Genomic DNA, 24,559 nt, shown 5'->3' on the forward strand with positions numbered 1-24,559 from the left:
GTGGTGCAGGGGGGGAAGACCAGGATTCGGCTTAGAGGCTCCCCCCCCCCCCCCCCCCCCCCGTGAGCTTGCATGGGAGGAGGCAATCCCGGAGATGGCAGGCAGCACCGAGGAGGTCTGGGGAGCACCTCCAGGAGAGGCCGACTATTGCACACTCAACGGACACTGCCCGACCCACCTCACCCCATCGGGCTGCCCCGCTCCTTTCTGGAAGCTCGGCTCCGGGAGGTGGCTACTGTCACGAGCTGCGTGACTTGGGTAAGTTATTTAACCTCATCGAGCAGGGGTGAGGCCCTTGCTCTGGGCACAGCATGGGGGCGTCAGCACCAAAACTTCAGTCATGAAGTTCGTTTTGGGCTGAAGGTCTGTGTCCCCCAGCACTCATATGTTGAAGCACTGCCCCATAACGTGATGGTATGACAGGTGGTAACTTTGGAAGGTAGTTGGGTTTCGATGGGGTGAAGCGCTATGGTAGGATTAGAGGCCTTATAAAAAGAGGAAGAAGGGGACGCCTGGGTGGCTCAGTCGGTGAAGCATCTGACTTCGGTTCAGGTCACCATCTCGCGGTTCGTGAGTTGAAGCCCGGCGTTGGGCTCTGTGCTGACAGCTCAGAGCCTGGAGCCTGCTTCGGATGCTGTCTCTCTCTCCCTCTCTGCCATTCCTCCTACTCACGCTCTGTCTCTCTCTCTCCCTCTCTTTCTCTCACAAATAAACATTAAAAAAGAAATTAAAAAAAAATAAGAAGAAAGAGGGGGCACCTGGGTGGCTCAGTCGGTTAAGGGCTCAGGTCAGGATCTCAGGGTTCGTGGGTTCGAGCCCCACATCGGGTTCTGTCTGTGCTGACAGTGCAGAGCCTGCTGGAGATTCTCTCTCTCTCTCTCTCTGCCCCTCCCCTGCTCGTGCGTGCATGCTCTTTCTCTCTCTCTCTCTCTCTCAAAATAAATAAACTTAAAAAACTTTTTAAAAGGAGAGGAAGACAGACCAGAGCTCTCACTGTCTCTCTGCCATGTGAGGACAGCATGGAAAAAGCAGCTGTCTGCAAGCCGGGAGAACTCTCATCAGGGAACCAAACTGGCCAGCACCTCGCTCTTGGGCCTTCTTAGCCCCCAGAACTGTAAGAAACAGATTCCTATCATTTAAGCCACCCGTTCTATGGCATTTTGCAATGGCAGCCCAAGCTGACCAATATAAAGATAAATAGTATTTAAATGCAATATACCAATATAAAGATAAATAGTATTTAAATGCAATATATATATATATAAATCAAAATTAATAATTAATGCTAAATGTCCATGGCCAACAAAATGTCAACATTTTATTTTGTTCTACTTTTTAAATTAAAAAAAATTTTTTTTAACGTTTGTTTATTATTGAGAGACAGTGAGACACAGAGCGTGAGCAGGGGAGGGGTAGAGAGAGGGGGAGACACAGGATCGGAAGTAGGCTTCAAGCTCCGAGCTGTCGGCACAGAGCCCGACGCGGGGCTCGAACTCATGAACCGCGAGATGGTGACCTGAGCCGAAGTCGGACGCCCGACCGACTGAGCCACCCAGGAGCCCTTTTTGCTTTTTATAAATATCAACAACATTCCAGGTTCAGCCAAGTGGGAGGCCTGCCTTTTTCTCACCCTACTTCCTGGTGCCCCTGTAGCATGTGGCCTTACTGGTCTGGGCACTGTCAGCCGAGCAGGAGAGGAGGTGGAACACAGCCTATTGGGCCTTTCCTGCCTCCAGCTGACCTGTGGCGAGGGCTCCTGGATGCCTGGCCCTGAGCCAAAGAGGCTTGCATGGTACCTGGACTTTGGGAACTGTCCCGAGAGCCTCCTCCTGCCCCCAGCATTCTGAACCACTGCCATATGCTAGAGTCCACCCACAGCATCCAAGGGGAGGGCCCCCAGTACCCTCATCCCCTATCTGTGAGTAGGTCCTCAGGGCCTCCTCGGCTCCCAGTCGGATGACCCATCTGCTGGGGCTGTACTGATTCTCCAGCTCCTATGGAACACAGAAGTTTCCGTAAGACCTTTGTTCTCCACACAACGTGCCCCCACCCCTCCGAATGCCTGCCTTGAGAAGCCCCCTCCCCAATATCTCAGGCTCTTTAGAGGCCCTCAGCTTCCTTCAAGCCCCTGGTATCCCACTTTCCACTCTCCCCCGACACCAATTAATTAGGTATTTCAGATACAACATCACAGGGGCTCTCAGATTCACGGTCTAGAGCTATGGCCATGCTTTTAACTAGTGGCCAGCCTTAAAGGGGAGATAAGGTCCTATAAAATGTGTTCTGGTTAATGCCACCATGGGCACCACTCCTACTGCAGGAGGCCAGGTTGCTGGGGTGGTCACCGCAGAGAAAGTGTGGCAGAGCTTATCTCTAAGAGGCCACGGTTCTGACTGCAGGAGGGCCCAGAGCAAAGGTACAGGGCTCAGGAGGGGGGAATCAAAGGTCGGTCTGGAGATAGTGATAGGCCAGACTGCTGAATCACAGAGGTGAGGCTGGGCAGCTGGGACCGGAAGACGGAGGGTCTCACATATCAGGCTAAGATGTTCAGACTTCATGTAGAAAGTAACAAGAACCAGGTTTTGGAGAAAAAGTTCAAAGGCAAGGAGAAAGAGTGAAGCCCCAAATGGGAAACTGGAAGACAGGGTAGCTTCACAGAAGGATCTGGGGCTCTGGAGTCAGATGGGTTGAGGGCCATCCATGCTCCGTCACTTACAGGCTGTTTTTACCCTGGGCAACTTACAGTCTCTGAGTCTCAGTTCCCACATCTATATAACGGGCAAAATAGCAGCCTCACAAGGTGAAAGGTCATAAGGCACGTAAATGAAGTAAAACCAGCCATTCAAATGCGGGTTACTGCCTCCTCGAGCTGAACGAGGTTGTTGGCCAGGGTTCTTTAGATCTGTACAATCTGTGCCTGTCAGACGTTCACAGCCATCCCTGGCACACACGGTGACTGCTGTCACCGTCTTCACTGTTCTTAAGTATGCTAATGATAATGCAACGGGTTTCTGAGAGTCCTCTGATATTGTAGGCAAGTGTGTGGGGGACAGAGACACAGAGACAGAGAATGGGATTTCTTGGGGGGTTAGTGTCCATAACTTAACCAGATTCTCAGATGTATCAGTGGCCAGAATAAAAAAAAAAAACAAAAAACAAAAAAACTAACAAAACCCCCAGAACAAACCAACCACTGCCTGACATGCGGGGGAAACTGGTTAGGAAGTTACAGTTGAATGATCACAACACATGCTTTGCCGGTGTGGTTTCCAGCCCTCACAACCACCCTGCAGTAAACACCTGCAGCCTTCCTGCCTGCCTGCATCCAGCATCCTGCGACCTGCCTGCACGGTGAGACCCTGCGCTTGAGGTCGGCAGCGTGGCCCCCTGGATGGTTATCGGCACAGCTTCGGTCTTCTCTGCCCTTAAAAGGCTGCCTGTGGCCAGAAGCAAACCAGACCGGGGCGCCAAAGCTTTCGGAGCAGGCACGCCCGGCGCTCGCCGGCGCGCTCGGGGTTGGTGGGTCAACGGGCTCCGAAGCTCCGTTCCTGAAACTGCATCCAATCTCCGCGCTGCCCAGCTCAGCCCCAGCCGCCGCCTGCAACCCGCCTACCTCCTTAGACAGCTTCTTCCAGGGAGCCTCGGCCCGGCGACCCCCCTCGGGAACCTCCATCCCGCCGCTACCGCGAGACCGCGAGACGGTGCTCCCCGCCTGCTTTTTCTACGCGGGGAGGCGGGGCGGGGCGGGGCCTGCCGTCCTGGTGACGTCAGCCCGCCGGGTCCTCGGCGCTGCCCACTAGGGGCGGGCTGCGGTCAAACCTCCCGCCAGTCCGCGGCCGCGCGCTGATTGGCTCTCGGGCGCCGGCGCCGGCTCCCGATTGGCCAGCGCGCCGGGGATAAAGACGGGCGGCGCGGTAACCAGCTCCAGGCAGCTGGGCGGTGACACCTGAGGGTCCCTGAGTGGCGAGCTTCCTAGGGACGCCATGAGCTGCATCAACCTGCCCACCGTGCTGCCCGGCTCCCCCAGCAAGACCCGGGGGCAGATCCAGGTACGGGGGGCAGGTCCCAGCACGCGGGGGCGGGGGCGGGGGCGGGGTCGTGGCCGGGGGTCCGTGTGCAGTGGACTCCGAAGTGACCCCGCTTTCTCTCCTAGGTGATTCTAGGACCCATGTTCTCGGGAAAAAGGTAATGGCCTCGCGGGGCCAGGGCGGGCCGGGACCACTTCCTCCTCCACCCCTCCCTCCCGAGGGTCTGTCCTCCCCTGGCGCCTCTTGCGGGCCTGTCCCCACTCTCGGACAGCCCCCCATCGTGCAGTCCCCCTAGGTCAGCCGCCACCGCCCGACCGCGCTTTCCCGCCCAGGATGCCCCTCCGCCCTTGGATCCGGTCCTGGAGGAGGCTCTCCCTCCCAGCCCGCCCAGTTTAGGCCCTCCCATTAGGGTCCGATAACCACCCGCGCAGCTGGGTGCAGCTGCTGACCGTTTGGCCCCTCGCTAGAGCCCTCTCAGAAAGGGGCAGCCAGGTCTCCTAATTTTTTTTTTTTAATTTTAAGTATTTAACATTTTTTAATGTTTGTTTATTTTTGAGAGACAGGGAGAAAGAGCGTGAGTGGGGGAGGAACATAGAGAGAGGGAGACATAGAATCTCCAGCAGGCTCCAGGCTCCGAGCTGTCAGCACAGAGCCCCACACAGGGGCTCCAACCCACAGACTGTGAGATCATGACCTGAGCCGAAGTCGGAGGCTTAACCGACTGAGCCACCGAGGCGCCTGTAAAACTTTAAGTATTCTAAGTTTAAGTTTATTTCATTTACGTATTTATTTATTTAGAGAGAGAGAGACAGAGTGAGCATCAGCAGGGGAGGGGCAGAGAGAGAGAATCGCAACCAGGCTCCAGACTGTCATCACAGGTCCCAATGCCGGGCTCCAACTCACCACCCAGGCGACCATGACCTGAGGCGAAACCAAGGATTGGTGCCACCCAGGTGCCCCTAAAAATTTAACACTAAGGAGTCAGGCCAGGGGACCTTTGCTCCCCCGATGTGACAGGACCACTAGCTGACCTGGTGGGCTGGTGAGCCCCCTGAGTACCTCCCTCCGCCCTGGGGGACAGCTGCGGTGATGCTCAGGTGGGCTCTGGGATCCGGTGGCAAAGCGCCCTCTTTGGCACAAAAAGATTTTGTGACGTCAGTTCAGACTCTGTGAAGACCTCTGGAGTGAGGTTACTTTGGACTCCTCCCCTCTGCCTGTGGCCTTTGCACTTCTCTGCCTCCTCCCCCGGCCACCTGGGGGGTTATCCCTTGCCACCCCCCACGTGGAGAGCACGTCCTGCCCCGGCATGCCTTTATTATTCCTGGGCTCCCTAGGGACGTACAGTCTTGATGTCCCTCTCGGGTCTAGACTGAACTCTCAGAGCACCGGCCCTCTCTGTCGTCACTGGTCTTTCTGTCCAAAGGCGCGGGCCTCAGGCTGCAGACCCCTAGACGGTGGTGGGGAGCCCAGCTTGTGCTGATAGAGTCTTCTTTGCCCCCTCGTAACCGCTGTGCTCTGCTCTTGCAGTACTGAGCTGATGAGACGGGTCCGTCGCTTCCAGATCGCCCAGTACAAGTGCTTGGTCATCAAGTACGCCAAAGACACTCGGTATAGCAGCAGCTTCTCCACGCACGACCGGTCAGTGTCTGCTCTCTCCTGTCCTCTCCTAACACCTCCTCTGGAAGCCGGGTGGAAACTCACGGGGGCATAGAACATACTGTCAGAGCTCTCTTTAGCAGGAATGGGGGCTCGTGCCGACCGTGCAACTCGGCAGACTTTGAGGGCTGCATGGCAAGGGATCTCGGGACTTGGCCTCTCACAGGATTCTAGCCCCGGGTTTCTTCACCAGGGGAGATTTTGCACCCCCTCCCCCCCTTCCCAGAGTCCATTTGGCGATGTCTGGGAACGTATTTATTTTTCACAACTGGAGCGGGCTAGGGGTGGCTGTTGGCGTCCGTGGCTAGAGGCCAGAGATGCTGCTGGACATCCCACAATGCACAGGGCGGCACCGCCCCTCCCCCCTCCCCCAAATGTTGATCCTGCCCCAATTATCAACAGTGCCGTGCCCGGGCTGAGGAACCCTGCTCTGGAGGTTACACCTATACGGTTGCAAACCGGTTTTGTTGGGCCTGCACGGGGCTTTTTATGTAACTTTTCAGTTGCCCTGCCCTGGGGCTGATTCCCTGTGGCCTCGTGGCTTTTGTGCATATCCCCTTCTCTGTTTATCTGCCTGCACCTTGGGATCATTTCAGTCTGCAACCTGAGGTGGGGGGTGGAGGGTTACATTTAGTCTTACTCGGGCCTGTTCCTTGCTGCAGATTGGGGCCTGACACTTCTGAGCCTGGGACATCGTCTCTGCCCTTTGGACTTGTCCACCTGAGCTGAAGGCGGGGCTTGCAGCCTCAGAACCGCCTGATGTGTGGCTTCAGGGTGGGAGCGTGGGGTTTTCGGAAGCCAGGCGGGTGGTGGGGTGGACAGTGCCCTGGGTTTGGAGTTAAGTGCCGGCATTTGCATGACCATTGCTTCCTGGCCGTGCTGTCTGATGTAGGCCACGTATGTCTTCCAGCTTGCTTCTTTCTCCCTGCCTTTTTTTTTTTAATGTTTATTTATTTTTGAGAGAGAGAGAAAGACAGGGCACGAGTGGGGGAGGGGCAGAGAGAGAGAGGGGGACACAGAATCCGAAGCAGGCTCCAGGCTCCGAGCTGTCAGCACAGAGCCGAATGTGGGACTCGAACCCACGAACTGTGAGATCATGACCGGAGCTGAAGTCGGACGCGTAACGGACTGAGCCACCCAGGTGCCCCTGCTTCTTCCTCCTTAAAACATGCACTGGGCAGGGGAGCATCCAGGGAAGTCCGTGAAAGCAGGAGGCAGTACTGTGCAGTGATGAGAAGTCCCATCAGATCAGGGTCACATCTGAGCTCTGCCTGTCTGAGCACAGGTGCTGTCTAACTCGGGCTGCAGCGGCTGGGACTGAGCCCCTGGCAGGAGTGACAGTTCCATACACCCTGCCCTTGCCCGCCCTCTGGTCTTCTCTATTTGGGGATGAAAGGGGGAATTTAAAATGCAGGGAATACCACTTCATGCTCTTCCCAGATCTTGGAGTAGAATTATAGCACGGTAATAACTAAGCAGTGGTGGTGTTTTATGTTTTTCGAAATACACCTACAAACTGCTGAGCTTTAGTTAAGTACCAGCAGGAAAAGTGAATACAAAGGAAAACAACACTGTGGAAAACAGAGACGCTATTTAAGAGGACAGAGAAAGGCATTTCTCTTCAGAAAGGGCCCTGGGTGTGGGAGCAGGATGGGGTCTAATGCCCTGGAACATTCCCACCCACATGTGACCTTTCACTTGCAAACCCTTCTGGATACGACTGTCCCCGCAGGGCACGCCAGGCAGCCGTGGGACCTTAGATATAAATCTTGGCTCTGCTGGTTAACAGCTCTGTGAGCTTGAAGAAACCCTTCAATCTGCCAGAAAAGCCAGATGGAGGGAACTCTAGAGAACTGAAGGTTGGGGTTCCGGACTTATCTCTGCCAGGATACACAGGGCTCCGAGTCTGGTGCTAATGTTTGGCCCAGGGCCACGTTGGACTTCCCTGGGCACTTTTGCCTTTCATGGGCCCCTTCCGCCATAAAAAGAAAGAAGTAAAAAATTCTAGTTTGTGACTGCATTGATCTAAAGACATCTGTAATGCAGGCTGAGTTATATTTACTTATTCCTTTTCTCATTTTTAAAACAAATTAAAGCCTTTCGTCTGCCCCGGCCCACTAAACCAAAGCGGGGAGGAGCTTTTGAGTCTCAGTAAAGCTTTGTATTGCGCGTTGCTAATTTCTAGTCCAAAGCATCCAGTGAAATAGCTTGTGTTGAATAACTCGTTTTCCGAGCATGGGCCTTTATTCTCCCCAGATGCCCTCCCACAGGCGCTAACTTCTTGCTCCAGCCAGACAGTGCCTCGTGATTTGCGGGTAGGGCGGTCACGAGAGTTGTTCCCCGGCCCCTGTGTTCAGGCCCCCACTGCCTTGCCTTGCTCACACCCTGGCTTTCTCTCCCCAGAAACACCATGGAGGCACTGCCAGCCTGCCTGCTCCGGGATGTGGCCCAGGAGGCCCTAGGCGTGGCTGTCATAGGCATCGACGAAGGGCAGTTTGTAAGTTGGTTTGTCCTGGCCTTCTGCCTACAGACTCCCTATCTGTCTCTGTCTCCCCCCCCCCCCCCCCCCCCCCCTTTGCCCCTCCTTGTTTGGCGGTGTTTGTTCCTTTTTTTGTTTTTTTTTTTTTTCTTTTTCAGTTTGTTTTTTTTTAATGTTTGCCTATTTTTTTTTCATTTTTTTATTACGTTTCTTTATTTTTGAGAGGCAGAGAGAGAGAGTGCGAACGGGGGAGGGGTAGAGAGAGAGAGGGAGACACAGAATTCAAAGTAGGCTCCAGACTCTGAGCTTGTCAGCACAGAGCCCGATGTGGGGCTCGAACTCACGAACCGTGAGATCATGACCTGAGCCGAAGTCCAATGCTCAACCAACTGAGCCACCCAGGCGCCCCAATGTTTGCTTATTTTTGAGAGAGAGCGGGACAGAACACGAGTGGGGGAAGGGCAGAGAGAGAGGGAGGCAGAGAATCCCAAGCGGACTCCAGGCTCTGAGCTGTCAGCACCGAGCCCGACACGGGGCTCGAACTCACAAACTGTGAGATCACGACCTGAGCCCAAGTCCGACGCCCAACTGACCGAGCCACCAGGCGCCCCTCAAAGACTCTATTCGTTTCTGGGATTTCTGGTTAGTTCTCTTTGCGTAGCTCCTGCTCTAATTCACATATCTTCATTTTTGTTTGCGGATTTACCGTTTTTTGTTTGTTTGTGTGGCGGCTGCTGTCCCTTTCCTTGTCTTTCCGAGAATCTTGTGTTAAAGGCTTTTCCAGCTCACTCTTTCCCTTTCTTCCGGAGTGCACTCTCTGCAGGTTGTCTTTCGTAGTCTTGGCGTCTCTCGTCTTTCGTGTGCTTTGGGAGTTTTTGTTTCTGCGAGTTCTTCTGGAATGAATGAAACTGCAACTCTCTCCCCACAGGGCTCACTTCAGCCCTCCGGAGGGTTCTGAGTGCGTCTGTCTCCACCCAGTGCACTCGTGAGGGTGACGTGAGCTGCTGTAACAATCAGGCCCAAAAATCTCAGCAGCTGAATAACATAGAACGTTATCGTGAGTCAGTGATGGGGAGGTCTGCCGACGCGGCTTCTACAATTTCCCTGGGTGGGCGTCCTGACACAGGAATTGCGCGAAGGTGGAGGGTCCCCTGTACTGCCTATTTATTCTACCTCTGTGCCCTGAAATTCTTCTGTGTGTGTGTTTGGTGAGTGGGTAGTGATTGCTGCAGGGAGAACCCACAGCGTGGGAACCACGGACCTCTCACAGAGGGAGCCGGAGAGGGCTTGTGGGGGATCATTTTGGGGAGGCTTCTAAGAGGCTGGCCTGGCTCTCGATTCTGTGCCCTCGGGAAGGGAGTAACCGACCGGCCTCCTCAACCTTCCTCCTGGGCAGGAAGGGGGAACGTGTGGTCCTCCGTAGCCTGGACAGTGTTCACGTCCGTCTCTGTGCTCAGACAGGATTACGGAGGGTCTTGGTTTCATCTTGACCCATCCCAGTCGAGGAGTGGCCTTGCCGGATGCGAATGTTCCGTGAAATGAATTTCGCTCTCCGTGGTAACACCGGGGCCCAGCTGCCAACGCCAGGCCAGCTCCTGCTGCGGGGGCTGCTCTTCTCTTTTTGCAGCCCAGAAAAGCAAACGAAAACTCATTACGTGTTGGTCTACATCCATCTAGTCTTTGTAGATGTATATTTTTAAATAGCGCGAGCTCCATCGGGTGTTGGATGTCCGTGACGGATCGCGGGAATCTCCCGAAGCCAAGACGACCCTGTATTTAGCTAACTTGATGATAAATTATTCGTAAATAATAAATAAGTAAATAGAGTGGGCTTCTATCGCATGGTTGACCATTTACCCATGTCAACAAATGTGCAATATTCATTCATTCATTCATTCATTCCTAAGTATTTTCTGGGCTTGTGCCCCATGCCAGCAGTGTTCTTGGTGTTGGGGGGCGGGTACAGCCAGAGTCTCCCCCCCTTGAGCATCCTTTCTAGTCCCTAGTCTAGTCTCTCCTTTCTAGGGAGAGAACGATGTCCTAGGTCAGGTGGGGACAACTGGACAGACGGCAATGTGAAGGGGACGGAGCTACGGTGAGGCGGTCAGAAAGGGGTCTGAGGGAGAGCCAGGGAGTGAGCTGCTGGCCGGCTGGGTGTGTCCAGGGGCAGGATGGAGGCAGGTGGCTCTGGGCAGGCTAGCGGAGAAGACTCGGGAATTAGCCTGGGCAGAGCCCGCCAAAGGGCGGCCCCGCTGACGGAGGGCGGATGACAGGACAGTGTGACCACTGGGCCTTTGCAGAAATCCCCAGGAGAGAGGGGAGGAGTAAGGGGCAGGTGGCAGAGCTTGCATGCATGTGCACACACACACACACACACACACACACGAACACACACCCCAGTGAAAGTTTGTCTCATCGCTGCTGTCTGATGTCTGTGTCCATGTTTATGGGTTACTTGTATTTACTTCTCCTTTTTCCAATGGCCTTTGAAGGGCTTCCACTCATTTTTCTCTTGGTTTCTCCTTTCTCCAGTGGACCTGAAGTGGCCAATGCCACTTTGTCACATGGTCTGCTTCTTTCTTCCCTGTTTATTTGCCCCGGAGATCTGTCTGTGGCATTTCGTTTCATGTTTTACCACTCATGGCCAAATGTTTTGCTTTGTCACGTCCTTTATCCCTGGCTTCTGTGGCCTCTGCCCCTTCAAGGCCGGCCTGTCTGCCAGGAAGCAGAGGCCTGGGCTGGGGCAGGGCCAGGGGTCATTGGGCTGCACATCTCGAGCCAGCCGGCTCTTGGCAGGAAGACAGCAGCGGTGAAAATCCACTCGTAGGCTTCCTAATCTCTTCTTTGGGTTCTTTCCCCTTCATGAGAACTCGTTCTGGAAGTGGCTCATTGCAGGTCGCCCGGAGGTGTAGAACGGGCCGCTGGACTCGGGTGGGCAAACTCGTCCCCAGCAAGAAACCTCCCGGTACTTTCCTACGTGGGTCTCGTGATTATTTTTGTCTACCAAGAAAACCTGAAATTTACTAAGTACTTTGAGGTTCTGTTTTAAAATATTTTTCTTTTGAGGTTGTTTATTTTGAGAGAGAGAGAGATAGCATGGGTGGGAGAGGAACAGAGAGAGAGAGAGAGGATCCTAAGCATGTTCCACCTTTCCAGCTTGGAGCCCGATGATGTGGGGCTCGAACTCACGAGACGGGGAGATCATGACCTGAGCCAAACCAAGGGTCGGATGCTCCATAGACTGAGCTCCCCAGGCACCCCGAGGTTCTACTTTAAGTGTAACCTGTAATATTTTCCTAGGGCTGCCCTAACAGGTACCACAGACCAGGCAGCTGAAACAGCAGGAATTGATTTTCCCAATTCTGGAGGCCGAAAACCCGACATCAGGGTGTGGGCAGGCTCCTTTCCCTCTCAGGGCCCTGAGGGGAAGGGTGTGCCCGGCCTCTCTCCTTGGAAATATATGGAGACCGTTTGCTTTGCCACAACTTAGGGAGGGAGGCGTTTACTGGCTGAGAGCTCCTTGCAGGCTGGGAGCTGCATTTCTGTCACCTGTGACGGAGTGGGGACACGTGTATGACGGTACAGGAGTCGTGGGTGTTTCTGTAGCTCGGGACTGGCCAGCCCCACAGAGGGGAGCCACGTCTGGCTTCTTCGGCCGAATCGTACTTGAATTGCTCGTGATTTTTCTAGCCACCTTCACGGGACCTGTCTTGCCAACTGTCCAGGTCTCGGTAACCTCGCACCTTGATAAATGCGCCAGGTCAGGCCTGATGGCTTGGAGAGAGACCCTGCTGCCCAAAGACAAGCACGTGCGCGTTCTCACAGCCCGAAGACCAATCCAGACAGACTAACACAATCAGCCGAAGGCAGTGGGATTGACCAGGGACAGCTCACCCGAGCATCTGCAGAAGTTGTGACCTCACCCTGGGCCACTTAAAATGACAGTCGATTTACCAAGTACACGCGGGGCCCGCTGTGGTGTCCTGCTCCGTAAATGGCCAGTGGAACCCCGACCCCTTCTCGAGGCAGCAGATGGCACATTATTCCCTATATGAGTGCCTCCGATCCTTAAACAACACCGAGGGCGGTCCTTGCCATTTCTAAGGTTCAGAAACGTGAAGTCCTTGCCAAGGTCACCAAGCACACGCGTCCCACCAGAGCAGGGTTCAAGGCAGGCAGCCCTCTGGCCTGAGCTTTTGGCCACCGCGGTTTTAGACCGCCTCCAGTGGGGCCACATCACCCGGCGACAGGTCCGTGGTGCTGTGCTGGGGCCTGGAGCCGACCTATTCTGTCCCGGAAGGCTGGTGGCCGGTGAGGCGGCCTGGGTGGTTGTGGGTGCACATGGCTGTGTGCAGTGGGGCAAGCACAGGAACGCCGGTCTCCTTGTCCGGGCACTGGCGGGAGCGTTGGCGTCGCCCTGTTCTCATGCTCCACGCTGACCGGTGGCAGTGTCTCTCCGTGGCTGCTGCAAGCTGCTCGGGGTGGAAACCCACTGCCGTCCCCCCTCCGCCCCCTCCCAGTTCCCAGACATCGTGGAGTTCAGCGAGACTATGGCCAACGCCGGGAAGACCGTGATTGTGGCTGCACTGGATGGGACCTTCCAGAGGAAGGTGAGTCATCTGATCCAGGTCTTGGGAAGGGGTCTGGAGGGAGAAGGGGGCCCGGGGAGGAGCAGGGACAGCCCAGCTAGCCTTTGCTCTCAGCGCGGTGCCACCTGGATGACTGGGGCTTAGCCCTTGGGGGGCACTCTGAGCGGCTCAGGCTGAGCCGGGCACTCAGGTGAGCGGGACCCAGGCCCCCCCGGGGTTTGCCTGGGAGCGAGTCCATCCCAGTCTGGGTGCTGGGGGTGTTGCAGGGGACGGCACTCTGGGGAAAGCAAGGTCAAGGCAAAGTGCCCCTGTGTCCGTGCTTGTGAGTCAAGGGGTTGCAGGGAAAGACCCGCCTGGCGAGGTGGGTGCGCCCAGAGGCTGTCTCTCCCCTGGAACGTAGGCCTTCGGGACCATCCTGAACCTGGTGCCCCTGGCGGAGAGTGTTGTGAAGCTGACGGCGGTGTGCATGGAGTGTTTCCGCGAAGCCGCCTATACCAAGAGGCTGGGCGCAGAGAAGGAGGTAGCCGCCACCTGCCTTCTGGCGGGGGGGGGGGGGGGGGGGGGGGGGGGGGTGGCCCGGAGGCGCCCCGCCCCGCCTCAGCCCATTCAGCCCATGGCTCTTTGCATCCCCGCGGCCAGGTCGAGGTGATCGGGGGCGCAGACAAATACCACTCCGTGTGCCGCCTGTGCTACTTCAAGAAGGCCTCGGGTCTGCCCGCCGGGCCGGACGGCAAGGAGAATAAGGAGAACTGCCCGCTGCTGGGGAAGCCGGGAGAGGCCTCGGGGGCGCGCAAGCTGTTTGCTCCGCATCAGGTCCTGCAGTGCAGCTCGGCCAACTGAGGCGTGGGCGCCTGGGGAGCGCCGGCTCCCTTCCCGCTGCCGCCCCCTGGCGGACGCTTGCAGGACTGCCCCCTCCCTCGTGCGGCGCAGCCTTTCCAGAAGAGGAAGTGGAGGGGGGTGGGGTGCGGGGACGGAACTTTCGGCGGCGGTGCGCTTTCCCCGGGCTGGTGGTCTGCACGTCCCGTTTCCCCTTTCCTGCCCGCCGGCGCTTTCTTGGTTCCCTTCCCCGCTGCGGATCCACTCCTGAGCTCAGGGTCTGGCCACCCACCGCGGACACCCGCCCCCTCCTCCCGTGGGGTGAGGGGCCGAGCCACACACTGGCGACACTACCGCTGGCCGCTTCTTCCCCCTTGTGGCTTTCACTGTTGAGTTTCTGTTCTCGCTGGGAAGTCCGTTCCCCAGTTGCTCTGGCTCAGCACAGTGTCATCCCACGCAAAAATTTCTGTTGGCCTGGAAAGGGCTCCTGGTCCCTCAGGGTGGCTGGACTTGTGCCTTCTGGCTTCCCTTCGGGCTAAAAGCTCTTCCCTCTCTCTGGTGGTCATTTTCTCCAGAATTACAGCTTCTCTCACATGAGGGACACTTACCCTAGTGGGGCCCAGATCCCAGGGGCTTATCTTTTAAAGGGGGGGGGGGGGGGGGGTGGGTAGGGGCAGAGGTAGCTAGGGACAGGGTCTCTGATTCTGTTGTGTGTGAAATTAGTAACTAATATTAAAATTTACTGGTTGGTGGGAGCACACGTGTCTTTAACAGCGTGGGATGCCCTGGGTCTCCCTGTCGACAGCTCTGATGGGACCATGGGTGGGGATTTCTTTCCAGATCTTTTTTAGAACTACTTGCTGGTCTCTTAGCCACAACACTTTAACTGAGAAGCGCCGCGAAGCGCGTCCTAAGAGGCACATTTGCTTGCTCTCCTGTCTGGACAGGTTTAGGAGAAAATGGGTGGACGGAGGAGGCTGGGGCCCGGGACGGAAAGACAAGGCTATACTCGGGGCTGCCCGCTGGGGCTGTGGGGTCAGGTTTTGTTTGTGAAACAGACACTTGATAGTTCAGGAGCCCAGAAGACTAGCTCAGCTGTACCTTGTAACATGGGCCGTCAGTGGCTTGCGTGGAGGCCAGAACCTTCTGGGGTTGGGTGTACCCACCAGTGGAGATGGGATGGGGGTTCTGGGGTGGCCTCCTCGCCCTGGCTTGCCTCTCCCCTTTGCTCTATTCCGGCTTGCTAGTGACTGGTCCCGAATTACAGTGAGGCATTTGCAGAACTCTATGAGTGTCAACTCGATTTTGAAACTAACAGGCCCACTTTTGACAGTTCTCGCTATCTCTGCTCCAAAAGGGAAGTGAGGTGCTTCAGGGGCCCTGGCCTTTCCTGCTAGAGATGGGCTCACTCCCTCAGGGTGGGCCATCCCGGGACGGGCTCCAGACCCCTGTCTGCTAGAAGTGGAGGCCTCTGGGCCCTGCCGGATCGCTCTGCACTCTGCTAAGAGGGTTGGGAAGGAAAGGGTTGCCGCGCAGGGTCCGCTCCCAGGGGCCCCCACCCCAACTCCAGCAAGGGCACAGCAGGGCCCTGGCAAGGCAGTCCAGAAAGACTGTCTTGTTTACAAGCTGAGCACAGTTGCTATTTTAAGATGCCGTTGGACGGCAGTGTGAGGAATGAGACCCCAGACAAGTGCGTGCGCGCGCTGGGCGTGCTGGAGGGGCACACTGCCGTGACTTCAAAATGCAGGTTCGTAAAGCACCCCCCTCCCAGGGTGCACCCCAGAGTGGAATCTGTCTCCAACCCCTGGGCTGAGGCCCAACTGATGACCCTGGAGATTATGAACGAGAAAAACATTTATTCCGTCTTCAAATCAGTCTAACAGAACCAAGGGTCTGCATCTTACCCCCAAGGCTATTTAATACATTCAGAACAGCCCAGGGGCTGTGGGTACACCCCACACCTCACAGTGGCAGAGTATTTACATAAAGCTGGGTGTTTTCCGGCAGGCAAAGCCCCTCCCGGTTGCCAAAGGCTGGGAGCAAGGCAGAGGGAATGCCTCCCGGTGCCCCCTGGGGTGGGCATCCAGCGCCACGGCTGGCAGGCAGAAAGGCAGGCAGTCCGGAGGCACTGGCATGGGGCAATGACCCTAGATCCAGGAGCAACCAGATGCTACAGCAGTGAGCACGGGGCTGCTGGCTCCCGGGGCAGGCAGGGGGCTGGGGACACAGCAGCGCCAGGAGGTGGGGAACAAACCTGAGTGAGCAGGAAAGGGGGCCCTGGCCCCACGGCCTCCTCTTTGGCACAGAACCCCGAGTAACTGTGGCCACCGGGGCCCAGGTCCTGGACCTGGGCCCGGCTCCTTTGGGCTGGGGAGAAGCTAAGGCACTTGTCAAAGCAGCATGTCGGGCACAACACAGCGTGTTGGGGATCATTAAAAGCAATGACAAAACACATCTGGCTAAAAACCCTTTTCTAAAAAATGCCCTTGAGGAGTGGGTGGGCGAAGCCCTTGCTAGAGGGAGCCCGGCAGCCAGGGCGGGGGAAGCGGGGGCTCTCCAGGCCGTGCGCGGCTCTGACGGGCACCCGGCAGGGTGAGGGGGCCGCAGCTCCAGGAGGCGAAGCTCACGGGAGGAGTCCAGCATAGAGTGAAGGCCCCCGAGCGCCCTCTCTGCTCCCCTGACCGTTCCGGCCGCAGCTCAGTACACAGGGGGCGGCTGGTAGCCCTCCGTGGTCTCGGCGTTCTGGGTGAAGGGCGGTTGTTGGTAGTTGTCCACAGACGCACCGGGGTAGGAGGCATAGGCGGTGCCGGGGTCTGGAGTGGGGTCCACGTAGTTCTGGATGAAGTCGTCCACGCCGGCCTTGTAGCGCTGGTAGGCCAGGGAGGCCAGCATGCCCTGCAGGGAGCCCCGAGGTTTGGGTTCCTCAGCCTTCCGCCACCCTTCCCCAAAGACACTGCACCCCTGCCCGCCCGGCCCACCTACCCAGGAGAAGATGGAGAAGAAGCTGAAGGTGATGGCTGCCCGGGCCGAGTCGGCCCCCGCTAGCACGTCTTCCGCCTTGGTGGCCACCCACTGGTTGGTGAGGAAGCAGAAGCCAACGAACCACAGGAAGGTCCAGAAAGCTGGGAAGGAGGCCGGAAGGGCAAGGTCACTTCCACGGAGGCAGGGGCGGTCTGGGGACCCAGGAGGGGCCCCCTGTGGGGGCGGCGATGGCGAGGCCCTGTGGCAGGGATCTCCCAGAAGCCTCCAGGAGTGTGAAGGGCACTGATGCGGAAGCCAGGGTGGCGACCTGGGTGCCTGGCTCGAAGGTCCCGTGATTGGCACTCAACGCCGGTGGGCTTAAGCAGACTCACAGAAATCCCTGTGTGCAAGCCTGTCTGCTTGGGTAGGGGCTGCCCTCGGTTCCCCCTGGGGTTGCCGAGGCCCTGCCATCCCAGAACCCTCTTAGGAACACTCCTATTCACCTCCCCCAAGTCAACTGGGGGTCCCGCTGGAAGGTACCTGAGAAGAGCAGGTCGCTGATGACCAGGTATTTGCGGTCAGTGGCGTTGCTGATCTGGGGGAAATAGGCATCGACCACTAGGAAGGCGGCCGAGGCCAGGAAGGCTAGCACCCCAATGGCGCTGCCGTAGCCGCACGCGTCCTCGTTGTGGTTGAACACGCAGTATTTCTGTTTGGACTGGTGGGTATTGCTGTAGCCCTCGCCGAAAATGCACGAGAACACGATCAACGCAAAGACCTGAGGGGACAGGTGGGGAAGGGCTGAGCGGTCGCCAGACAAGCCCCACGGCGGGCACACGTGAGAGGGACCCTGGGCTCCCCCACTGCAGCTGTTCCCCTTTGGGACGGCAGGCACCAGGGCCCCTCTGAACTTGGGGACTGAGCTCATAAGCAAGTTGCTTCTGGCTGGTGCACAGTCCCCACTTCTCCGTGCTCCCGGGCCACCTGCAGGTGCCAGCACAGTCGCCATCACCGGGGGCACGGCGGGAGACTCTTGGACCAGGGGCTGGTGGGGAACGTATGGGGATCTCCTGGGAGGGAGATCCCCACCCCGGCTGCCTGCCGGGAAGGGCCATCGTGGTTCCGTAGGAGATGGGCCACAAAGTCACAGAAACCCAGGCCTGGAGTCACCCCCAGATCACCTTCTGCTTGAATCACCTCTGCAGAGCCCAACCTCTGCCCCAAAACCTGGGTGATGAAAGACACCCCCCCCCCCACCTCTCAGGAAAGCTGCACCAGTGTGCTCTGAGCTGGAACCCGTGCCCCCAGACTCCCACTTCTTGGAGCCCCCTCCCACTCTTTCCTGCTCCAGGCTGCTCCCCCCACCCCCCACCCCAGTTTGGCCAGCTTTCTTCCTACAAGGACTCCTGGCCCCTTTGACATCCTGACCCTCCCCTCTGAGGGCCCCCCAGGCTAGTCTGACTGGCAGGCCTGTGGATACAGTTCTGCACTCAGAACCCTGGAGGTCCTGGGCCGGGGTGGAAGGGGGTTCACCAGCCAGAACTCTGGGAGGGGCTCTAGGCCCTCGGCAACAGCCTCATGTGGCCTCCTCGCCCCCCCAGACGTCAAGGCCACCACCCATCCCCACCCCATGTCAGCAGATGCGGGACAGTCTGGACACCTGGCTCCCACTAGGACAGGCACAGGCCTCTCCCTTGCCCTGCCCGGACAAGGCCCTCTGAATAGACTCTGGAGCTGGCAGTCACAAGCCCCACCCCCAGCTGGGGATGAAGCCGGAACTCCCCGATGCTGGGAGCAGTGTGCCAGCCCCGACTCCTGGCACAGCTGTCCCGACACACGGGGCATCTGCTCCTTGGATCAGACCCCACGGTCAGGCAGGGAGGGGGCATGGGTGCCACCAGGGCACCTCGGAAGGCTCCAGTTCCAGGCAGGCATGGTGAGGGCACTTAGTCCTAGTCCTCTGCCTGCCCACACTAACACCTTGTCCAGCTCCAGGCGCTGGTTGTCCAAAATCCTGTGCCCCGCCCCCCCCCCAACCCCCTTACCCCCAGTAATCTGGTGCTGGAGGGATCCCCTACCCTCCTGGGAAGGGTACATCCTGGGGTCACCTGATCTTGGGTGGGGAGGCAGACACGTGACTTGCTCCCCGAGTGGAGGGGAGACCCCATTACCCAACGTGGCTTGGGAAAGCCCCTTCCGCATGAATTCCCCCAGCAGAGAGTCCCAGCACGGCGGCCACCTGTCCTGGAGCTGCCCCAAGCTCCTCCCACCGCCAGCAGGGCGACAGGCCTGCTCCCCCGCGGCGCCTCCGGGCCACCCCGCGCCCGGGCCCGGCCGGTGGGGGGCAGTGGGGACCAGGGGAAGCCGGGGAAAGCTGCGGCGCGCGAGTGGCGGCCGGCGGGGCCCGGAGGATGGAGGGCGGCGGGGCCCGGGCCCCCTCGCCGGCCCCACGCGCGCCACCCGCACCCCTCCCCCGGTCCTCGGCCGCCGCCACCTGTCGCGCTCGCAGGCTCGCGGCACCCCCTCCCCCGCCCGGTCCCCGGCGGCGGAGTCCGGTACCCCCGCCCGGCTCCCCACCCGCTCACCAGGCACACGGCGCGCGCCACCACCTGCGGCTGCGTCAGGAAGCGCCACAGGTCGAAGGAGCCGCCTGCCTTGGCCGCGCCGTAGGCCCCGCTCTCCATGTCGCCTCCGCCGTAGCCGCCGCCGCCAGCCTAGGACCCTGCCACCACCCCGCCCCGCCCCGGCTAGGCCCCGCCCCCAGGGGCGTGGCCAGCGCGGCCCCAGGGACCGAGGGCAAAATACGGTCCGCAGCCAGCGGCGAGCAGAGCGGCCCGGACGCTCCGACGGCTGGGCCTGCCTACGTTCTGGCGGCCGACAAACGTCCAGCCCACGTCGTGGCGGGGGCCGCGTCCCCCTGCCCCCAGCAAGGGGCCAGAGAGTCCCCAGGAAGAGAGGGACGCCAGGAGGGCCCGCCGCTCTGCCCCACCCACACTTTGCCCCCTGCCCTCCCGCCTTCTCCAGGAAGCCCACCAGAAAGATGCCTGTCTGGGCCTCACCCGCCCAGGACCCAGGCTCAGAAGCACCCCCTCTTTTCTCCCCATTCCATCCCAAACCCCAGCCCACAGCCTGGACGGCCTCCTCGACTGGCCTGTCGCTCTTTGCTCCCGTCTGGAGCTAAGCCTGGGGGTGGTGCCGAGGACCCTCTCCGCAAATTTTCCGGGGCTGAGCCAGGCCCCAGGGGTGTGTGACTTCAGACTTCCATGCCCAAGATGGTAGGCAGACAGAAACAAAGTTTCCAGGGTGACAGGCAGAGGGCAGAGTTTAACCCAGCCCTCCCCCACCCCAACATCTTTAGAGCATCTGAACAGAGAAGGCTGATGGGGTGGGGTGGGGTGGGGGTGCGCTCCCTAGGGGCCACGGACTGACCGGAAGGGAAAAATTCCAGACAGTTTTTGCTAGTTGCGGGTAAGGATTAATGAGTGGGTGCTGGGGGGGGGGGGTGAGGGCGGTGCTCAGAATCCTCCCAGGTGAGCCGCACAGTGACAGGCGACTAGGCCACCAGGAGATGGGGTGCCACACCAGGGAAGAGGGGAGCAGGGGTGGGGGAGGAGGAGGGGACGCTGAGTGGGTTGTTGCAGCTGGGCCTTTTCACAGTCTACCCCACCCTCTCCCCAGACCTGCAGGGACGGTGAGGACAGGGGCCACACAGAGTTCCCCCCACTTCCTGTGGACCTCCCCTGCCATCACAGGCCCTTCTATTCATTCCATCCCCGTCCTGAAATTGTCACACTAACACCATGTGTGTTCGTGGAGGAACACCAGCCTTCAAGAATCAGGGCCGGCAGGGATTTCCTTCATTCAAATGGCGAGTCCTTCTGTAGGGGACAGACAGCCGGGGCCCTCCTGAGGGGACTCTACTGAGCCCACACACATCGTCTGGCCACAGCCTTGATGATAAAGGAGTTAAGATTCCAGGTTAGGCAAGCACACCTTTCAGCCACCCCTCCCAAGGCCTCCAGGAATTTTATGGAGCCAAGCGCATCAGTGCCCTGGGCAGGAGAAGGGGTATAAGGCTTAGTCATGCCACTAAATGAAGGGGGGCACTGAATCACCAAGAGGGCAAGCGTCGGCTCCTGGTCACGTGGTGAGGGAGAGCCTGGTCTCCGTATCCCATTTATATATTAAAAAAATTTTTTTTAACGTTTATTTATTATTGAGAGACAGAGAGACACAGAGCATGAGCAGGGGAGGGGTAGAGAGAATCCCAAGCAGGCTCCAGGCTCCAAGCTGTCAGCACAGAGCCCGACGCAGGGCTTGAACTCATGGACTGCGAGATCATGACCTGAGCCGAAGTCGGTTGCTCAACCGACTGAGTCACCCAGGTGCCCCTCTGTATCCCCTTTATAAAAGGGAAAACCGAGGCTCAGAGAGGTGACGCGGCTCTCCCAGGAGTCTGGCCTCTGGAAAGGACAGAGACGGGAGGAAGGGACACAGACGTGAGACGAGGAGAGTGCCAAGGATAGACTCCCGGACAGCGGCCACTGAAAAGCTTGGCCAGGGAGGGAGGAAGACAACCAGGAGATGGCCGTGTCTAGAGACCAAGGCAGGTGAGAAGTTCACGGGGCAGAAGTTGTTGCTGCCAAAGGCCAGACAGGTGCAACACGCAGAGGCCTGTGGGGCTTGGGGACAGACACCACAAAGGCCCGGTCGCTTTACAAGTCAGTGAACTGAGAACCTTAGACAGGGGACCCCAGGAGGTCCAGCCCCTGCGTCTTGTCACCAGCTGGGAAGCACCGACCTATGTGGTTCCCACGGAGAACAGAAGCCCCTGATCCAGCCTGGTCCCCAGGAGGCTTCAACCCCGCTCCTCGTGTCCCTCCCCAGACCCACCAGGAATACAGGTGAATGCCCCACCCGGAGGCCAACTGACTCCATCACAGGGGAGTGTTGGTCGGGATCAGATAAAGCCACGGAAGTGCAAGCCCTCAGCAGACACGTGGCATACAGTAGGCCCTTCATAAACTCTTGCAGGTGATGCATGAGCCACAAGGCCCTTCGTTTGCCCTGGAGGCAGCCCTGTCCTCCAAACCCGCTACCCGGCCTCCTTCTCGCTGTCCCCCACATCCTGCACCCATTTCCTACGCGATCCGCGAGCTTGGCCCAGCAACCCAGGGGTAACAGCGGCAATGGAGGAGGCTACCAACCAGCCAGCACAGAGGTGGGTACCAGGGGCAGCTGCCCCGGGAGGGAGGCCGGGGTGGCTGAGCTGGCCTCCCTTAGGCAGGGCCAGGGCGGGGCTCTCCTACCTCCCGCTGACCCACCCAGAAGTGCCAACCGCCCCTCTGGAAGCCAAGGGGGCCTCTCACCTGGGGACACCAGCTTGAACGGGCTGGGGTGGCCACTGAAGTCGTTTTCAGCCTGGCTCCAATGCCAGGCTGACATCGGGGTAAGTGGGAAGAAGTTGGCAGACTGCCCGTAGTTTGGTCCCCGCTGCACGTGGACCTGTGGGTCCTTCCCAACAAGGCTAGAGGCGATGGGTGGGCTGCCTGAGGGCACCTGGCAGGAAATCTCCACCCTGGGGCCTGTGTCTCCATCCAGCAAGGTGGAGTTAGCCTGTAGCTGAGACATGGGCTCCGATAGTGTGGAAGAGGTTAGCAAGGCATGGCTGCGTGACTTTAACACCCTCTCCCCAGCAAATTCCCTCGTTTCAAAGTGCCTACTGGGCTTGGAGGCCTGTCATTGCTGCCTCCTCCAGGCAGCCTTCTGGATTACTCCATCTGTCTTTTTTTTAATTAATTAATTAATTAATTAATTATATTTTTGAGACAGAGAGAGACAGAGTGTGTGCAGGGGAGGGGCGGAGAGAGAGGGAGACACAGAATCCGAAGCAGGCTCCAGGCTCCGAGCTGTCACCACAGAGCCTGACATGGGGCTCGAACTCACGGACTGTGAGATCACGACCTGAGCTGAAGTCGGACGCTTAACCGACTGAGCCACCCAGGAGCCCCTCCATCTGTCTTATGTCTGGGTTTCAACCCTACTTGTAGTGTGTACCACACAATTTCACATTTGGTTTTGTTCTTATGGTACATTCTGGGTTGCCAGACTTACCAAATAAAAATACAGGATGCCCAGTGAAATTTGAGTTTCAGGTAAATAATGAATAATTTTTCGGTATGAATATGTCCTGTGCAAAATCTATCTGGCAGCCTCTATTTATATTTTTTCAGTATTGACCCTTTTACTGGAATACATGTTCCTTCAGAACAAGAACTGTCATTTAGAAGAATCTGGATTCTAGGGGCTCCTCGGTGGCTTAGTCGGTTGGGCGTCCGACTTCGGCTCAGGTCATGATCTCACAGTTTGTGAGTTCGAGCCCCGCGTCAGGGTCTGTGCTGACAGCTCGGAGCCTGGAGCCTGCTTCGGATTCTGTGTCTCCCTCTCTCTGTGCCCCTCCTCTGCTCGCACTCTCTCTCTCTCTCACTCTCTCTCAAAAATAAAATAAAAATTAAAAAAATAAAAACATAAAAAAAAAAAAAAGGGAGTGACGTTCCGATCCATGCTACGGCACAGACGAACCTTAAAAACATTATGCCCGGAGAAAGAAGTCAGACACGAAAGGCAACATCTGTTCTATTCCGCTCGTGGGAAATGTCCAGAATAGGAAAATCCTGAGACAGAAAGCAGACTGGTAGTGGGCAGGAGCCGGCGGAGGGGGAAATGGGAAGTGATGGCTAGTTGTGTAGGGGCTTTCCTTTCGGGGTGATGGAAATGTTCTGGAACTAGATAGAGGTGTGGTTGCACAACATTGTGAATGCATCAGATGCTGTGAATCATCACTTTAAAATGGTTAATTTTGTGCTAAGTGAAATTCACCTCACCTCAATTTAGAAAGGAGAAAGTAGGGGAGGGGAGGGGGGAGGGAAAAGATAGAGGGAATGAGGAAGAGAGAAAAAGAAGAAGAAAGGAGGAAGGAAGGAAGGAAGGAAGGAAGGAAGGAAGGAAGGAAGGAAGGAAACCCTACTGGATAAAAGTCTACCTCTGGGACTTAGACTCTTTTTGTCCAGAATATTTTACTACAAAAACAAAATGAAATTAGGATGTGAGTAGGAAGCACGGAGAGGTTTGAACAGAGGTCGGGAGAGCGGACGCTGGATTCAACTTCTAGATTCAACAAGTCTGTCGACTGGAACTCGCAGGACAGGCGTTGGTGTGCCTCGTGGTGACACCACCCATCTCGGGTTGGTTGGCCGAACCACCCGCTACAGGAGACGGCAGCTCCTAATGCGCATGTCCAGCCGGGAGCGCATGCGCGTTCCAGGCATCTCCTAATGCGATAAAGTGCGCGCCTCGAGGGCGCGCCGAGCTGGGGATTTCCTCACCGAGATAGAGACAAGTTAGGTGCCAAGTCGACCAGCCACCCGATCAGCTGGCCCCGAGCTCGGACCTGATGCTGGACGGGGGAGGGGGAGAGGGGGAGCTGAGACCGGGAAGGCCTGTCTGCCCCCTGGTATCAGAGGCCTCCTCTGCCAGACCCACCAGGGTGCCTGGGATGCCCGGCCCCTGCTCCCAGAGGGGTCAATGTCTGGTTTAAAGGGACCGTCGGAAGGCGAGGGTAGAGGGTATGACCCAGATCCACAGGGACCAGCTGAGCCAGAGAGAAAGATGCCACTTGGGAAAGCAGGATTCCGGAAGGAGACGGGACGCTCCCAGCCCCTGGAAAACCCAGGACCAGACCCATTGCCCGGCCACGCCCCGAAGGCGCTCGTCCATCAAGACGCGGAACTTGGAAGTAACTTCTTTGTTTTGTAGGCGGATCCTGGAGTCGACCTGATGCAGAAGACATTTCTAAGAGCTTCCTACTGGCCCTCTCGCTGCCAATAGTGAATTCTCCAAGGCAGAGAGGCCAGGAGGAAACAGAGCTGCTTTCGGAATGGGGGTTCGCGGGGAGGGCCGGATTGTTCATGTTAATGGTGCCTGTTGAAGAATAGTGGGGGGGGGGGCGGGAAGGGCGCCTGGGGGGCTCA

At 57.8% G+C, this 24,559-nt stretch overlaps 3 protein-coding genes across 4 annotated transcripts in view; 1 reads left to right on the top strand and 2 right to left on the bottom strand.

Moving 5' to 3' along the window:
* The window catches only part of AFMID (arylformamidase), a 17,640-nt gene extending 13,905 nt beyond the window's left edge, over positions 1 to 3,735 (bottom strand). The window contains exons 1-2 of the mRNA XM_049635594.1: positions 3,614 to 3,735; positions 1,904 to 1,994 (exon numbers count right to left, since the gene is read on the bottom strand). Of these exons, the coding sequence (XP_049491551.1) occupies positions 1,904 to 1,994; positions 3,614 to 3,673 (151 nt within the window). The 5' untranslated portion in view covers positions 3,674 to 3,735. The remainder of the gene's footprint in view (positions 1 to 1,903; positions 1,995 to 3,613) is intronic.
* Positions 3,736 to 3,917: 182 nt separating this feature from the next.
* Positions 3,918 to 14,427, top strand: TK1 (thymidine kinase 1). Its single transcript, XM_049635595.1, has 7 exons — positions 3,918 to 4,049; positions 4,154 to 4,185; positions 5,556 to 5,666; positions 8,088 to 8,181; positions 12,684 to 12,773; positions 13,153 to 13,272; positions 13,392 to 14,427. Exons 1-7 carry the CDS (start codon positions 3,984 to 3,986, stop codon positions 13,590 to 13,592), a joined length of 714 nt encoding a protein of 237 aa, XP_049491552.1. The 5' UTR covers positions 3,918 to 3,983; the 3' UTR covers positions 13,593 to 14,427.
* Positions 14,428 to 15,404: 977 nt separating this feature from the next.
* Positions 15,405 to 19,259, bottom strand: SYNGR2 (synaptogyrin 2). 2 transcript variants are annotated; one of them, XM_049635596.1, is made up of 4 exons: positions 19,115 to 19,258; positions 17,070 to 17,307; positions 16,551 to 16,690; positions 15,405 to 16,463 (listed from the first exon to the last, which is right to left on the bottom strand). In XM_049635596.1, the coding sequence occupies exons 1-4, from the start codon at positions 19,211 to 19,213 to the stop codon at positions 16,266 to 16,268; spliced, it is 675 nt and encodes a 224-aa protein (XP_049491553.1). In that variant the 5' UTR covers positions 19,214 to 19,258; the 3' UTR covers positions 15,405 to 16,265. The 2 variants fall into 2 exon arrangements, with proteins under 2 accessions (XP_049491553.1, XP_049491554.1); XM_049635597.1 differs by lacking the exon at positions 16,551 to 16,690 and having other exon boundaries at positions 19,115 to 19,259.
* Between the last annotated feature and the right edge of the window lie 5,300 nt (positions 19,260 to 24,559).

Source organism: Panthera uncia, chromosome E1 (genome assembly GCF_023721935.1).
Source record: "Panthera uncia isolate 11264 chromosome E1, Puncia_PCG_1.0, whole genome shotgun sequence".
Lineage (NCBI taxonomy): Eukaryota > Metazoa > Chordata > Mammalia > Carnivora > Felidae > Panthera > Panthera uncia.

What these genes read in the sequence shown, in the direction of transcription:
- TK1 (XM_049635595.1), top strand. Translation starts at nt 3,984, where the DNA reads ATGAGCTGCATCAACCTGCCCACCGTGCTGCCCGGCTCCCCCAGCAAG. An exon ending in AGCTTCTCCACGCACGACCG is followed by an intron (nt 5,667 to 8,087) that starts GTCAGTGTCTGC and finishes TTCTCTCCCCAG; the next exon opens with AAACACCATGGAGGCACTGC. An exon ending in GGCTGGGCGCAGAGAAGGAG is followed by an intron (nt 13,273 to 13,391) that starts GTAGCCGCCACC and finishes CCCCGCGGCCAG; the next exon opens with GTCGAGGTGATCGGGGGCGC.
- SYNGR2 (XM_049635596.1), bottom strand. Translation starts at nt 19,213, where the DNA reads ATGGAGAGCGGGGCCTACGGCGCGGCCAAGGCAGGCGGCTCCTTCGAC. An exon ending in CAGCGACCTGCTCTTCTCAG is followed by an intron (nt 16,691 to 17,069) that starts GTACCTTCCAGC and finishes CCTCCTTCCCAG; the next exon opens with CTTTCTGGACCTTCCTGTGG. An exon ending in TCTTCTCCATCTTCTCCTGG is followed by an intron (nt 16,464 to 16,550) that starts GTAGGTGGGCCG and finishes GGCTCCCTGCAG; the next exon opens with GGCATGCTGGCCTCCCTGGC.